At 38.1% G+C, this 16458-nt stretch overlaps 2 protein-coding genes across 12 annotated transcripts in view; one reads left to right on the plus strand and one right to left on the minus strand.

Moving 5' to 3' along the window:
- Positions 1 to 83: 83 nt before the first annotated feature.
- On the minus strand, positions 84 to 9627 carry LOC131304432 (tRNA threonylcarbamoyladenosine dehydratase). 2 transcript variants are annotated; one of them, XM_058331665.1, is made up of 11 exons: positions 9460 to 9627; positions 9046 to 9089; positions 8383 to 8500; positions 6509 to 6656; positions 4136 to 4348; positions 3481 to 3615; positions 2871 to 3005; positions 2493 to 2708; positions 1762 to 1886; positions 964 to 1021; positions 84 to 619 (listed from the first exon to the last, which is right to left on the minus strand). In XM_058331665.1, the coding sequence occupies exons 1-11, from the start codon at positions 9549 to 9551 to the stop codon at positions 509 to 511; spliced, it is 1395 nt and encodes a 464-aa protein (XP_058187648.1). In that variant the 5' UTR covers positions 9552 to 9627; the 3' UTR covers positions 84 to 508. The 2 variants fall into 2 exon arrangements, 1 of the variants encoding a protein (XP_058187648.1); XR_009192404.1 differs by lacking the exon at positions 84 to 619 and having other exon boundaries at positions 1762 to 1882.
- A 145-nt stretch (positions 9628 to 9772) lies between these two features.
- Positions 9773 to 16458, plus strand: part of LOC131302659 (protein ABA AND ROS SENSITIVE 1) — a 36713-nt gene continuing 30027 nt past the window's right edge. For 3 of the 10 annotated variants that reach the window (XR_009191857.1, XM_058329407.1, XM_058329403.1), the window contains exons 1-4: positions 9773 to 9950; positions 13702 to 13924; positions 14840 to 14939; positions 16072 to 16288. Coding sequence is in view for 7 of the 10 variants with exons in the window: in XM_058329407.1 (XP_058185390.1) it covers positions 13836 to 13924; positions 14840 to 14939; positions 16072 to 16288 (406 nt within the window). In the remaining 3 variants the exon portion in view is untranslated. The remainder of the gene's footprint in view (positions 9951 to 13701; positions 13925 to 14839; positions 14940 to 16071; positions 16289 to 16458) is intronic. The other 7 variants (XR_009191858.1, XM_058329404.1, XM_058329405.1 and 4 more) reach the window with 6 other exon arrangements.

Genomic DNA, 16458 nt, shown 5'->3' on the forward strand with positions numbered 1-16458 from the left:
AGTATTCGAAATTTTAGGGCTCATGTTGTGAGTTTTGGGCTTGAGAAGACTAACCAGTGTTAAGTTCATAAGCAAAAGAAAACTAGTAGTAATAATAATTCATCAGTATATATTTTGGAAAAGAAGCATATCCTCCTACATCACAGCCACCGGAAAGTAGACAAAACAAGAGTTGGAAGCAAATGAATTGCAATTACAAGCAAAAAAGTACTATAACAAGAGCCAAATCCCTAGTACAGCTACTCTTTGGATCTCGATTTCAGAAACCAAGATCCAAACACAGTCTTCTTGTTCCATGGGATTGCAAGAATATTAGTCCTTGAAAACAAGCTCCTCTCTGCGAATCCAGTTTCGGTCAAAACGCATCAACTGCTACTATCAAGCATTTGGACAAAAATGTGGAATACTAACTGACTGATCAACTGAGAATTCTATTAGAGCGCAACAACTGATTGCAGTCCATCCGAGAAACACCTTCAGATCTTAACTGGAGCGGACGACATGATAGTTACAAACCGAAATCAAGTTCAGCGCGCTTCAGCACAGATGCTACCCTCGAGAAAAATTCGGGTTCATTTTCCTGTATATCTTCAAGTGTCTGCAACTCGTGTTCATCGGCCTAAAATTTGGGGACAAAAACAAAATACCAGATAATTCCAACTAGAGTGCTAAAAAGTGAAAGAGAGAAGGAGTCAATGGCAAAACAATTTCAGATACCAGAGTTCAAAATTCAAATACAAGCTGAAACATTCAACCATTTCCAGCATAAAATGTATATTGCTCTTTTTGGGGAAACAAACCACTACCTGAGAAGTTTGTCTATGTTAAGCCTCAGATATCAGAAGCTAGACCATATGAATGGTGGAATTCAAATAAAGTAAATATCCAATTTGTTATCGCAGTAGAAAAAGAAGACACAAGGCAAAGGGAAGCTCAACTAAAACCAGACAAATAATGCAATACCTCTTTAAATCTTAGCAGAACTAAATTTGATATAGCTGCTGGCTTTGCGCGATCCCACCTGAGATGTTACCACGAACAAAAGCAGACTAATGTAAGTAGCCTAGGAAACACTGGAACTGCCAAGGATAAACAGAAAAACACACGAGGACAAAAAAGATGCATCTGTCAGACGAAAAAGTTAAAAACCCGCTTTGAGTTGGTTAACCAACGCATGATACAACGTAACTCCAGCATACATGTATTCTAGTATGTCAATTGACAATTTGACACCTAGATGACTTATGATGCTCCATTGTATAGACATCCAGTAAAACATGCTATTATCCAGGAAACCAAAGCCAATTATTCCCGCTATACAAGACTTCCCTAAATCTTATTGCAGCTAGTTTTTTCCCTGTAATGTCGAGAGTCACGAGACACTATTAATAATTAGTTCTGGATCCTTCATGTTTAAGTTGTTGCGTCAAGAAATTGCTAGAGGCACTTGGACCAGGTTAACCCCCCCCCCCCCCCCCCCCCTAAACTAATGCATATTTTATTCGCCAAGGGGATGGGGGACAGCCTCCTACCAACCCAAAAAGACAAACAAAACCTATTTAAAGACTGGAAAATCACAGTGTATTCAAAGAAGCATTTCGAATGACACCAAAATTTTCATCCCCAAAAGAACTTATGGAAGCTGGGGCATATTATGTTCATGCAAATCTCCAAAGAAAAGCTGTCACTCCCCAAGCTTACTTGAGCCAAGAAAGATTTCATTGGGTTTCGTAACACAATTAGTTCAAAAGCATTCCATACCTCACAAGCATTAAGTCATTGATTGAACGCCACATTCCTCGCCCAATATCTTTCATAGATTCATCTCTTGCACTTCTTCCACGCCACAATTCTTTCACGATATACATAACTTCTTCAACATCTACCTTAAAGACAGACCCGCACACCACATCAATAGCAAACAATAATATACTTAATATCAATACTCAAAAGATATGCACGGAGTAAATTTTAAAAGCAACAGCAATTAATATAAATGAGAATTTTATCATTTAACGTTCTATCAAGAACCATTATAACCACCACTTTCTTCTTTGTCTTTTTTCTTATGGGGGACGAAAAATCTAAATAGATTTCCGTCTCTTGCAAATATCACAAGAATAAATATTTACATGATGACTTTTTCCTATGTAAATAAATTAGTTCCCAAAAGCATCAAAAAGAGTCCACCAAATTACATCCCGGATATAAACAAAACGGAACTATTTTCCGATAAAATTCTGCAGATCCCATATTCTCATAATAAACTCTTATGCTACAAGGTGGATTCAGCCCTCCCCTCACACAGTTAAAGCTCCAACATCTACTGTCAAACATCTGCTTTTGTGTACAACAGATTCAACAATGACGCAAATGATTTTTAAAGCACAACAAGAGAACAAAGGCCCATACATACTTTTTACTGCTCCCAAAGGATATTTGTGATGACAATGAGAAAAGGATTCACGATGGTATACTACAATCATCCCTACCTGTACTTGCATGGATGTGCCATATAACAGTTCCTCATGCTCAATAAGACGCTGATGAAGCACGCGGTAGTGATCCATGTCAAAATTCACCAAGGGCTCTGTTTGAACTTCAAACCCCGCCAGTTGTGTAATGACATAGGAAGCCATGACTTGTCCAAAAATGGCAGGAATGGTACCAAGAACTGGAATTATCCGAACCCTAAATCCTGGTACTATCTGATAAAGATATTTATGTCAAATAGTGTTTTCTCGTTAGGACAGATAATACAGAAGAGACGATTCTAATCTTCCTTTCAAAGTTGTTTAGGAGAATATACACCTTTAAACTTATTAGAAAATAGCAATCGGCACTTCAAAGGAACAGGTAAACATCCTCACCTGATAATCTGAAGGATTTTCTTCTTCTCCACTTGGTCCCTTAAAAGGGAGCAACTTTGCCTTGGGTTTCTCCAAAGAAAAAACAACAGGAATGCCACCTTCAATACCATAATCTTTCCTCAATCGGTGTCTCACCTACAAAAGGAATTAACATAAGTAGTAAAGGAAATAAAATTCACCTCGGATAAATCACGAGATATTTTCCTATTTTCAAAATTGATTCTACAAGGATCTCATATAGTAGAGAAACCATCAGACAATGCTTATAGAATCAAGAAAATCATGAAAACAGATTGTGAACCAGTTCCTGAAGAATTATATGGCAGGTGGCATAGACATATACAGCACCAGTTGTTGATAAAACCAAAGAAAAGGATGCAGTTTAAGACTATGGATTGGGTTAATAGAAAATATAGAAAGACGAAATATATATCCACTCAACGCTCATAAGAGAGACATTAAAGAGCTCTTAAATATGAAGTTTAAAAATGACAAACACAATGCTTGGAAACCAAACATTCCATACGGACATTGTTCCAAATAGATTTGAGGCATAATGCAAACCGATATGCACAAGCACAAATCATAGGGGACAAAAAAGGAGAATTACAGCTCGAGATAGTGGGTCATTTGTTGACTCTCTCAAATCAGCCACACGGATTCTTGTGGGGTCAGCTCTTGCGCCAGCTCCCGTTGCAGACAAAACTTTCAAGCCCCTACGTACACATGCTGCAAGAAGTGCCACCTATTACACATTATGAATCAAGAAATCGTAAATTGAAAAGTAAAACCTCTATCAGATTCACAAGTTATTTGAACTCATGATAGACAACTTAATAACTGGAATGCAGGTAATACAAAAAAAAAAAAAAAAATCTGCTGAAAGCTAATCATTCACAAGTTCCAACCTATAAATTCTGAAAATGCATCATTCAAGGTACAATGAAAGGCCTCTGCAAGTGCAGTAATTTTCCAGATGAGAGAGGATACTATGTCCATTAATGCTAGGATGCACTCTTGCTCAAATAATCAAATATGGCAATCTGCGAACAACCATACATGTGACTCTCACACACACGCACGCAAGCAAGCATACACACACATCTCACTTCAGCAACCAATTATGACCCTAAACTTCTGAATGTTTCTGTAAAAGTAAAAAAGGTTGAGCCAAGTACTCATTTTCGGTAAGCATTCAAGGATGATAATACTCGCTGCTAACAGACACAGTGTGCTAAATGGACAATCTATAACAAGCTGAATACCTTTGTGTCTATGTTATCAATGCAGTCCAACACAAAATCAGGGTGGCCAGAAAGAATTTCTTCTTCAGAAGATGCATCATATAATAGCACTTTTGCCTCAACAAGGCATTCTGGGAATATTGATAAGAAATGCTTCTTCAGGCAATGAGCTTTTGGGATACCGACATCCTCTCTTGTCGCAATAGCGTGTCTATTTAGTGATGAAACTGACACCTAATTTAGATCACAGAGTAGTATTAGTAACCAATAATAAAACATATAAAAAGTAAAAGCTAGTGTTATATGCAAAACAAATATTAGCAACTGTCCCTTCAAGTTCAGGGCGCACATTGTTCAATGTCAGCGGCTTCTTAACTTATTACAGTATAAACTGATAACAGGTCCATATTATTTGAGCAAGTGAATGGACTGACAATTAAGGGCAACAGGGCAGTCAGCTTAATGGAAAATAACGTGCTTTCACTGTAATCTGTCATTACATTCCGTCAGAACCAATTTCAAAACATCTCCAGAAGCCACTTTGTAGCAAGAAAACCCTACCACTTGCTTTCGTGCAGAGAGCAAACTGGACCAGATGAAGACAGGATTAGAATACTAACTTCATCTCAGTTGGTATCTTCACGATTTTGGACTCCTCAAGGGAAGATAGGAGACAAATCTCAGTTCTATCTTCTCATCCTAGAGAAGTCCAGCATTTGCTTCAGTCAACAAAGAAAGGCTTCTAGTCCGCCCAAGATATCGTATTGCATATCCTAAATCCCCCAAGAGAAACTCTCTAAAGAATTAGTCAAACTACTAGTCCTAGCCCAACAAATTCTAACTTACGGAATATTATCTAACACAAGCAATAGTAAACCAGGCTATAAATTAGCAATCCACCATTTTTAACTAGCTCAGCCCATTAAAGATTGAGCTTCTGACATTCAACGAACTTTGGCTGCCAACTGACACTCAATGGAGAAGTGAGGAAATTTATAATGTGAAGTACCACCAAACAAGAATAGAAAAAAACAAAAGGGAAAAAACTCAAAGTTTAGTGTTTGTGTCAACTTGGTCCCTGCAGTTAGAATTTGCTCGATTTACACTCTGTAGTTTCCATTTTGTTCCAACTTGGTCCAATTACTAACTGCCGTTAGCCTTCGTTAACCCTAGACACCAATGAGTCCATTTTCTAGTGAATTACAGAACCATTTCTTCTCTAACCTTACAGACTTAAAACATTTTCCTAAAAAGCAAAACAGAGTCACTTTTTTCTAAAAATCGGATTCTCTAGCCCGTGTTCTTTTTTCTAAAATACTTGAATTATTCTTTTGATATTCAAGAGGTGACCAGGCACACCTAAACTCTATACTCGGTGGAGACTCTAAGTTTTTTTCTAAACCCCTGTTGTGGCCCGAACTACGGCCGTGCTTGATTCTCATTTACCTGGAGATATGTAGGAAGATTGATGAAAACTCGGCCCCTTTTTAAAATAAAACCCACTTCATTTTCTTAAATTCAAACATTTTTCAAAAATATCCGAACCCCTTTTATAGAACACAAAACTCCTCATTTTTCCTTTCTTTTTAAGAACCACGTCACAATCCATAGGAATCGGATCACTTATTCAGGCCCTAATCCCTCTCACTCCTTCCCCCCGAAGGCGAATGAGACACGTTTCAGCTGAAGGTAAAATTCTAGGCGTGACAAATGGAGAATGGAAGTTGTGAAAAAAATGGAGAAGGGAACAATGAGGCTCTGTGTTTTGGTTTAGAGGTATATTAAGGTAAGAGAAGAATGACAAATTACGATTTTAACCCTAGAAAAGGGGCCCATTTGAGTCTGGGGTTAACGGAGTCTAACGGCAGTTAGTAATTGGACCAAGTTGGAACGAAATGAAAACTACAGAGTGTAAATCAAGCCAATTCAAACTGCAGGGACCAAGTTGACACAAATACTAAACTACAAGGACCATTTTGGTTTTTTTCCCAAAACAAAATTATGTGTAAATTGTAAAGCAATATAAATAGGGTAAAGGGAGGGAAGTTCTCAATGACAAAGACCTGCTTACTTATTCGGGAAAACACAAGTGGTAATTTTGCAATTACATTTAAGTCAATATGAACAGCCTCCTCTCTAACAAGAAAAGGAAAGAGACAAAAAAGAGAGGATTGAACAACCAGAATAAGCAGCTGGTTCAAATCACCAATGAGTCAAATGACACAAAATGGGGTATGAAAAACAAGACAAAAGAGAAAACTGAGAAGCGAGTCCATGATAGTGGAATAAATAACAAGTTCACAAAAGAAAAGTCGAAGCCAACAAAAAAGATATCAAGACCAGAAGTCCATTCGAGAACCGAAACTCAAGATGCTAGGCTCCACATAAAGATACCTGGTCAAAATCCACGAGAAGGAGCCTGCCAACTCCAGATCTCAATAGCATAGATGCAGCGTGACTTCCAACCCCGCCAAGACCAATGACGACAACATAAGATGCAGACACATTATGCTGGGACTCAATGCCAAAGAACTGAATATTCCTAATGACATTACAAAACACACAAGATAAATAGGGTCACAAAAATTATTGGCCTGTACATTCAAACCTCACGCATGCCACATTGAGGGGGCAAAAGGCTACAAATTCAAATCTTCCGACCTCAGCAACCAGACATTTGTCTATTTCTAATGTTCTTACGTTCACAAACATATAAATAAAATTAACACAAAGGTCTACAACGTCCAACGCTGATTTCAATCTAGTTGGCTTGGTTGGACCACCGTTGCACTCAACTAAGGGTTAGTATGTACTCAGTGGCGACTCCAGGAATTTCGGAGCATGGGTTCATCCATAAACGTCAATACTTTTGCCAATTGTAAGACTGAAAAAATATCTAACATAATAATGGCAATTAATAACCAACTTCCAACAAAAATCACATTTAAAGCTCGACAAGCGTTTCAACTTGTACACAAAAGATATCAAAATGCATATACTAATAATCTTTCTTATAAGTTCTCGACAAAAAAAAAAGGCTACAAGAACTTCTACAACTGCATTTGATGCGATTTCATATTTTGAAATCGTTGCATGATAGTCTCTATGTCAATAGCGTCAAAAGTCTATATAATTATTTTCCCAAAAAATCAAAACCCATATCCTGTAAAGACTTTGCCAAAAAATCAAACAACTCATGTCAAGCTTGAGTATATACAAATTTCAAAGGGCAAAGCTTATAAAATTATTCATTGGGTCGAATTGAAGACTCAAAGATAATAGAGGTGGTGAACATGTTTTGCTTTTCGTTTTGTACAGTGTAGTGTCGCCTCTGATTTTGTATCGACTATGAAGGGAAAATTATCCTGTGTGGTGTTGCCGTAAATATCCATGGGTCAATCTATTAATTTTTAGAAAATTTCAATATAGTAGTAAATTTTTTTTTTCCATGGGGTCGCCGGACCCCGCAACCTTGGCTGTGGCATCACCACTGTATGCACTAGGTTGGAGCCTGGCATGGCCCAATATGGAAGAGCTAAAACTCGTTATTCCAAGCCTAGCCCAGCTAGTCTCATTCAAATTGAAATGAAATAGATGCCTCTCATAAAGATACCTTACATTTTAACATAGTAACTTTATAGCTTCAGTCTTTAGTCTTAGTGAGAAGTCAAGCGGTGATTCTTGCAATGGCCTCATATGCTCGTGAGGTTAAGAAAAATTAATATTCAAAAACAAAAATAACTATACATAAGCCTGAATCCGTCCCTTGTGGGTCTACACAGAAAACCCAATACCCATACAATCATGCTACGCATTCCATATGATGCCCACCCCTAGTAACAGAAGGTGAGGAGAATGCTTATAATTAGTTTGTAAGTTTGCAGGAAGTGATGTCAACCATCCAGAATTATGAAATTAACTCAGAACAAACCCAATACATTTCTAAAAAGTGTTAAAGAAGTGCAAGTGTTTGACAATTGATACGGACCCCATGGACATTGTTGCTCCTCAAAAGTGTCAACTCTACTTTTGATGCTCAAATATGGCTTGAAAGATAAGTTTGAAAGAAATTGTTCATGCTCAATGTGCAATATTAAGTCACCCACATCCCATCTTTCTTCACTACTAGGAAAATACCTAGATAACAATTGAATTAACAAAAGGGTCACATGCCGAATACTCATGTCAACATTCCACAATTTCCTGAAATGGTGGGTTGCTAGATATTCTGGCTGCATTCAACTTATCGGGTGCGTCAAGATTATTACCTGGTGAGTTGTTCTGAAACTATCTCATCTTTAAGCAGGTCTGACCTAGCTCTTCCATGGTTCCAATCCCCACAAACATCGTGGCCTTTAGCAGCTGTCTCAGGTGTAAATCCTCTACCTACCAAATAACTATTGTGAGAAGCATAACCAATACAAAAGAAGTGATAATTAAGCCTTAGACTTCAACTACAACAAAGACAAAAATCAAAATTTTCCTTCTAGGGAAATGATTTTGGCACTCTATTTGATAACCGCAAAATTGTCTTCTAGTTTTCAAAATGCAAATAGCACAGTTTCCAAAACACACTTGAAGACAAATTTCAGAGCATGATTATAAAAAGTTGGAGTGCTAAACTCATTTACCTTTTAAAACAATGGGAGAATATCATAAAAGAATACAAATTGATTACGTGTTGGTAATTGATTTTCAAACTCCCTTCCTTTATAACCACACTCCCTTTTTTGTTATCTTGTGATGTGAATTTATATATCAACCATTCATTTGCACTTTCTTTCACTCTTGGAAGGATGATATCGTAAATTCACATCACAAGAGGACAAAAAAGGGTGTGTTAATAAAAAAAAATTAGTGTGAAAATCACTGCCCGTGTTGGTAAGTTCACATCGCACGAGGAAAGAGAGTTTACAGGGCTTAGATCGTACCTCCTGAATCAGTTACCTTACTACTGGATTGGCTTGCAACACTTCTGCAAAAATACAAAACAACATCTCACTAGGACCATTCAAACATGAACGAATTACCCACGAATAATTTTACAGATGCATATAAAGTGGCAGATCATTTTCGAGTAATTACCCAGTGCCCTAGGGGACAGAGAATAATTTTTCATCATTTTCTGATTTTCATTTAGGGCCTGGCTAGATTCTAAAGAGAAACAAACCCAACAAAAAAAAAAAAATTGAACACAAACGTAATTCCAAATGAAAAATTTCTCCAGAAGAAGGCAATGCATACAAGCTCGTTTTCGTTTATCTCTCTTCGATTTCTTGAGGAAAAAACTTAAGATGGGTTTTTGCTATAGAAGTCTATTATTTATGGATTAAACCTGCATTTACCTGGTGTAGAGCCTGAGGAGAGCTATGGTGGTGACAGAACCCAGCAGAGCTCCTGCTCCAACCAAAGCCAACAACTTCACTTTCTCTTCCATCTCTCTCTCTCTCTCTCTCCCTCTGTGTGTGTGTTCGTTGAGAGTGCACCGATTTGCGCCTGCGATTGGCAAGCAGAAAACGTTTTCAAACCTAAACGCGTGGTCACCACCTACCCGAACCGAATGATGAACCGACTCGACCCGACCCGACCAAAAAAGAGGCATAAAAGAAGAAAAATCCTATTATTATTATTATTATTAATAAATAAATGAAGAAAAATACTAAACTGGCTCATTCGCCCTCGACCCACGCCCTCTCTCCTCCCCCGAGAACCCTAACCGATCACCCAACTCCTCTCTCTCTCTCTCTCACCCGAATCAACCCCATCCTCTCTCTGAGCCTCCGGCGATCGACTCAGGGACTCCAGACCTCCGTCGATCGACTGTGATACTGCAGTGGTAAGTCTCTCTCTCTCTCTCTCTAAGTCTCTAGGCATTGAATAGCCACTGATCGTCGAGTGTCGACTGTTCATGCGATTTTCGAATGTGTTTTTTGCGATTTGTGACTGTATATGGCTTTTGGCTGTTGGGACTTTTCCTTTTGGTGCGAAATCAGAAACTCTGATTGCGTAATTTGGGACTCTAATTTGGGACTGTAATTTGGGACTCTGATTTGTGACTTTTCCATTCAAACGGGGACTGTAATTTGGGACTGTTTTTTTGCGATTTATGACTGTAAATCAGGTAACCTGCGATTTGTGACTGTAATTTGCATGTTGGTCTTCTCTTCCAGAGCAAGTTGATTATGTGGTTGTTTTTCTTTCATTCTTAGAGATTCTTTGGTCAATGTCTTGATTACACTTGTTTTTAAGATATGTTTCTCCTGTTTGGGATCACTTCGACCAAATTAAAGTGGGTCAAGAAACCAAATGGGCTGAGTGTAAGTATTGAAAGAAACGAAATACGACTGAAAGTAAAAAACATGGCGTTAGTAATTTGAAAGTTCACTTCCCCAATTGCCTTTACATCCTAATAGAGACCAACATGGACAACAAAATCTTTCATTCAAACCCACATATGGGGGTGTTGAGGTTGTTACGAGTGTCTTTTCTTTTGATGATGATTGTAAGAAGCTCTTGCGGAGATGGTCATTATTGATGAATTACCATTTAGGTTTGTTGAGGGGATTCGGTTTATGAAGTTTTGTAATGTCATGCAACCAAAGTTCTCACTCGTCCCTTCTCGCCAAACTATAACTAGAGTGGTTGCTGTAATTAATAACAATGAGAGGGGAAAGTTGAAGAAATTATTGAAGGGTCGCAGGATTTACTTCACAACTGATACATGGACATCACTACAAAACCTTAACTACATGTGTCTCACGGCACACTTTGTAGATGATGATTGGAAGTTGCTAAAGAGAATCTTACCCTTCATAGATCAGGCACACTTGCCCTTTATACACAAAAGGCACATAAAGCAAAACCATGCAAAAGCGATAAATTAAGCCCGATTCGGTATTGAATATCCCATGTCCTCTGGGATTAGGGCTGCAAACAAAACGAGCTACTCAAGGCTTGACTCGTTAAGGGCTCAGCTTGACTCATTAAGTAATTGAGCCGAGCTTGAGCTTGACTTTTGGGCTCGTGTAGTAAACGAGCCGAGCTCAACACTCTAAAGCTCGGTTCGTTTGTATGGGCTGAGCTCGTTGCCCATTACGTGCTGAGCCCGATTCATTAATTAAACAACCTTAATATAGGTTTGTTTACCCGCTCGAACACCACAAAGCACGGATCGGTTCAGTTTATTTGCACCCCTATCTGGGATTACTTGTCCAACGAGCTCGAACATAACAAAGCTCAGATTGTTTGCACCCCTAACTGGGATTACTTGTCCAATAAAAGAGCTCGAACAGAACAAATATCAGCTTGTTTGCACCTCTATTTGGGATTAGTTGTCCAATTCATTGGTAATCCTTCCATGCCAACACAGTTCATGCGTAATTTTGCCAAGTGCCAACCAATCATGCCCCAAATTAACGACAAAGAAATAAATATATAAAAGGTGCTGGGTATTGTAGATACATATGTATACACACAAACCCTACAAACGCATACATCGATGTACGTACACAGGAAGGAAAACGGGTTTTCCCTGCATATACAAGGCAAAAATGCTTGGAAGTATATACAGGGAAAACCCTTTTCGTTGTAGTGTTAGTAATTGGGTTTTTCTCTTTGGACAATGATACACCCACCGCCCACCGTTCTGCCCACCGCACGCTCGCCAGGCCCACTCCGGCCACCGGACGGCCGATCCGAACCGTCCAAAAATTCTATAAAAAAAAAACCGAGTGGGCCTATGCGAGAATAAACGGCATCCGACGTGTGTAAGTGCTCAATCCGAACTTCCAAAAATCAGATGATCCGAGCCATTAAAAAATGGAAGATTGGTTTGAGCACTTACACATTTCGGATGCCATTGATTCTCGCGTAGGCCCACTCGGTTTTTTTTTTTAGAATTTTTGAACGGTTTGGATCGGCCGTCCGGTGGCCGGAGTGGGCCCGGCAAGCGTGCGGTGGGCGGAGCGGTGGGTGTATCATTTTCGTTTCTCTTTACCAGGTTTTCTCCTTACCTTACAGAACTATAGGAGATGTGAAAGAAAGGGATTTGTTTATCCCACTTTAGCAAGTCCTCTCAAGGACACTACATGCTTGTGGAGCATTCAGTAAATTATTGCAACAAAACTAATTGATAGGATTACCCAAGTGGGTATAATTCAGAAAAACAAACAAGAGAAACATTAAACTGGCAATCCTAGATTTTTGTCAATGAACAACGATCTTTTCCGCTTTCAATTCTATGCTACATTTATTGTCATAATTATAAGTTTCAATCATGAAATAAGCATCCACAAGTGTCCTTTGACGAAGCAATGTCTCCATCTCCTCCATAGTGTAGAAGTAAAAATCGATTTTTGTCACGCTCTTGTGAACTTCCATCGCTTCTTCGGTACCCTCAGTTGATAGGCTATAGAATACAAATCACAGAACGTTCGGTACCCTCAGTTGATAGGCTATAGAAGTTACAAATCAAAGAACGTAAGAAATTATGTAAGTTTGAAATAGTAAAATAACTTGTAGTATAACAAGTAAGAAAAGAATCTCTTACAACATTCTCACTAGAGGTTCTGATTTTGGGCTGAACTAACTCCCTGTGTCTGAAATATTATTCCAAGTGAAGACACTTATTTTAGCCAAATAAGAGCGTGCTTGTTTTTCTAACCCATTTAAAATCTCGCTTAAATCCAGTGGTGCTTCCACTTGTAACAATTGCACCCTTATCCTCAGATCATCAAGAGTCATGTCCAATTTACACACTTTTAGTTTTTTACATTTAAATTTTACCCTTAATTGATTGTCGTACAACAGATCGAGTCCCCTTCGGACTCTTGTTATCATGTACTTGAAACGAAAAGATTTATACTGACATCGTCTATACTCAACAATCCTTCAAACTGGCGAGAGAGCCCAATAATTGCAGAGGGCTCTCTCGCATGGATTGTAGCGTAGTATTGAAAGCTGAAAAGATCGTTGTTCATTGACAAAAATCTAGGGTTGCCGGGTAAATTTCTCCTGTTTATTTTTCTGAATTATACCCTCTTGTGTAATCATATCAATTGGTTTTGTTGCCATAATTTACTGAATGCTCCACAAGCATGTAGTGTCCTTGAGAGGAGCTGCTTGTTTTGGGTATTCAGCATGAACACATGGGAGGTTTTGCAAATAGAAGTATCATGGTCGGGCAGGTTGGATCTATAGAACTTACATTGCATGAAATTAGATGCATCTCATGGCATTCCATCCGCTCTGCTAAACTCACATGTCATTCAAGCTTCCTTTTGGAAAATTTAACAGTGATTAGATACTAATGGTGAATCTAGAAGGATTGATCATTTCATGTAGAAGAGAGTACTATTTAGAGACTCTTCTGCCATTTTTTTTTTGGTTTCAATATTGTTTTTTCATTCAACATTTTATTTTGAGAGCTAGGTTGTTCGAATGGTACGAAACGGGTTATACTGAAATTACATTATGCTTATTCCTTGATTATGACATGGTTACATTTTGTATGTTTCTTTGTCTTTGGATCACAGTAAACAAAGATACGTGTTTCTGGGTTTCAATTTCTTGTTTGCTGTTTCTTGTAGGAAAATGACTCTTTGCCTCTCAATGGCTTTTGGTTGGAATACCTGGAAGGTTAAGCGGACTGAAATAGAATAATATTGCTTGATTTCAGGCTTGAGGAGAGTTGTATCCTTTTAGTTGAAAAAGAAGCTTTGCAATGGATTCTCAAGCGAGAAAGAAGGCATTGTATCGCGCTAAATTGAATGCAAATAAGGTGGAGAAGCGCATCCAATCTCCTCTTGTTAGGTAACTTTATTTAAACTTCTGATATTGTGCATGGCTCAATCCAATGCATTAAAAGAACCACGCAAATCCTTGATTTTCGGTGCCTATTTGCATTAACTTGTTTTTTTTAAATGCATTAACTTTATTTTCTGTGGCTCAATCCAATGTTTTTTCTATGTTGATCAATGCAATGGGTTTTATTGTTTGTCTTGTACGATGGAGTGGGTATAAGAGCTGAGTAGTAGAATTTTACAATAGTTGATGTTCTAGTTGGTTTCTTCCCAAAATCATTTACCTTCATCATCATTTCTTTTTTATTGTAAAGGAGCATGGTCCTACTACAACAGTCTCATTGTTGGATAATCAGCTCATCACCAGAGAGTAAATGCTATCACATTGGGCTCATTGAAAGTCATATTAATCTGTTTGGTGTTTATTCCTAATCTTTTAAGTCCATCGGCTTTTCTGGGACCTGAAGGAGTCCTTTGGCTTGAATCTGTTGACATGAATACACATACAAGTTGGAAGACAACTTTTTTTAATTTTAGTAAAGACTTGGTGTTCCTTAGGTCAGTGGTCCCATTATGAATCCCAAGCTGCACTCAAGTTCCACAAGGTGACTTCATTGAACAAATATATGTGATGTTCTCAAGGGTACCAAGTAGATGTCTGTAAGCAAACCTAAAATATGAGTTTTGTGGAACAGTCGGAATGTCTCACTTCAATCGTTTGAGTAAAAGAGAGTACTTGGGCTTTGCCTGATAATGATACTTTTCCTGTGAAGGAAAAAATATCAACAGAAAGCCTTGACTTTTTTCCTGGACTAACTTTTAGTTAGTTGAGATTTATTTTCTTTTGGGTTTTTCTAATGAGTACTATTGCTAATTTGGAGTTATTCGGGTGGCATCTTATTACTTTCATTTTTGGGGCGTGTAGGTACAATGAATTTGATCAACCTGTCTGTAGGGTATGTGACATTGTTGTGAAATCTGAGTCACTTTGGCCCGCACACGAGGCTTCTCGTAAACATCATGAGGTGAACTTTGCAACTTGAACTTGATTATATATGGGGACTCTCAGTGTCTCACAGGGTTCAATGTGCTAACTTGCCAAACTCGTAGCTTGATATTTTACTTGATGAATCTATTGAGCTAACAATCAATCATGATATATACATATATATACATATATATATATATATATATATATATATATGTATATATGAGTTAAAGAAGCATATGCTATATATAGAATGATAAACGTAGTCATCTTGAATTCGTGACTCATGAAAGTAACAATCAATCAATTTTTGTTGCCTTGATTTTGCGAATGGAAGTTGATTACAAACTTATTAATTTTTGTAGATCGTTTCCAATTATTTGCATTTGATAGTGGGAAACAAGGTCGCCTACATTGATTCTGACTTGTATTTTTGCGGGGTTGTGCCATAGACTCCCATGGTTTAGATTGATTTTTATGTATAGACAAACAGCAGAGTCACATATTATATGATAAATCAGTAGATATTTAATATGGTGCATAAATGGTGCTGGTTGGGATAAGGAAATGATTCCAAAGTTGTATTACTCAAACAATAATGTTAGCAGAAGCCATCCGAACCTGCAAACAGCCCTACATAATGATTCAGTGGCCCATCTACAGCCGAACTAAAACCCCTTGGTCACAATCTACAACTACTCACCAGTTTCACCACAGGATATAAAGTTGCTGGAATGCTATTGACTCTTAATGCAGGAGAGAATATAGCAGAGTTCTACCAATTTTGCCGTAGACTAAAGAAAATGGTAGCACCATGTGAAGCAAAACAGAACTATTAAAATGAAGGTGCGCTCCACGAACCTCACAGGTGCAAGCAAATTGTCATCCTTTCTCACATAGTCATATAGAGAAACATATTACAGCTTCACTATTCTAGAGTTGCTCTGTAGTGTGTTTTCACTTATTATGTGTTTTGAGGTGGATGTATTTTCATTCTGGATTTGCACTTTCATGTGTCATAAGAGAAGTTTTGCAATATCTTATTCAGTTGTTCCTTTTTGGAATTTTATTCCGCCATACTTTGTCCACGGAATATTTTGTTACCAATTAACCAACACTTTTTTTGGGGAGTGAATGTTTACTTCTTTCTTGTTCCATTACTTTGACAGGCGATTAATAATATCAAAGCTAATGCAGCTGGACTAACACGAGTTAACAATGTAAAAGCCGAGTCCACTGCAGAGTTGCCTAAATCCAAACCTGAGCATTCTACATATCTGCGTGGTGCTAAAGATAAAGCCTCTGGGGAATTGCCCAAAGCACATTCACCATCGGTGCTTCCGCCAGATTTTTTTGACAATAAGGAAGCAAAGAGGCAAAAAACTGGTAAGAACCTGTCATAGTTCTACCCGTTCCTTCTTAAGCCCAATATCTGTAGAATGCATGTTTTAGTGATGCCTGTGAACTTCACAAGCGAGGCAATATTAACTTTCTACAAGTACTTCATTTGCTCAAATGAGTATGTAATGATGTTCTTCTTTTCCCCAAACAAAAGA

Source organism: Rhododendron vialii, chromosome 10a (genome assembly GCF_030253575.1).
Source record: "Rhododendron vialii isolate Sample 1 chromosome 10a, ASM3025357v1".
Lineage (NCBI taxonomy): Eukaryota > Viridiplantae > Streptophyta > Magnoliopsida > Ericales > Ericaceae > Rhododendron > Rhododendron vialii.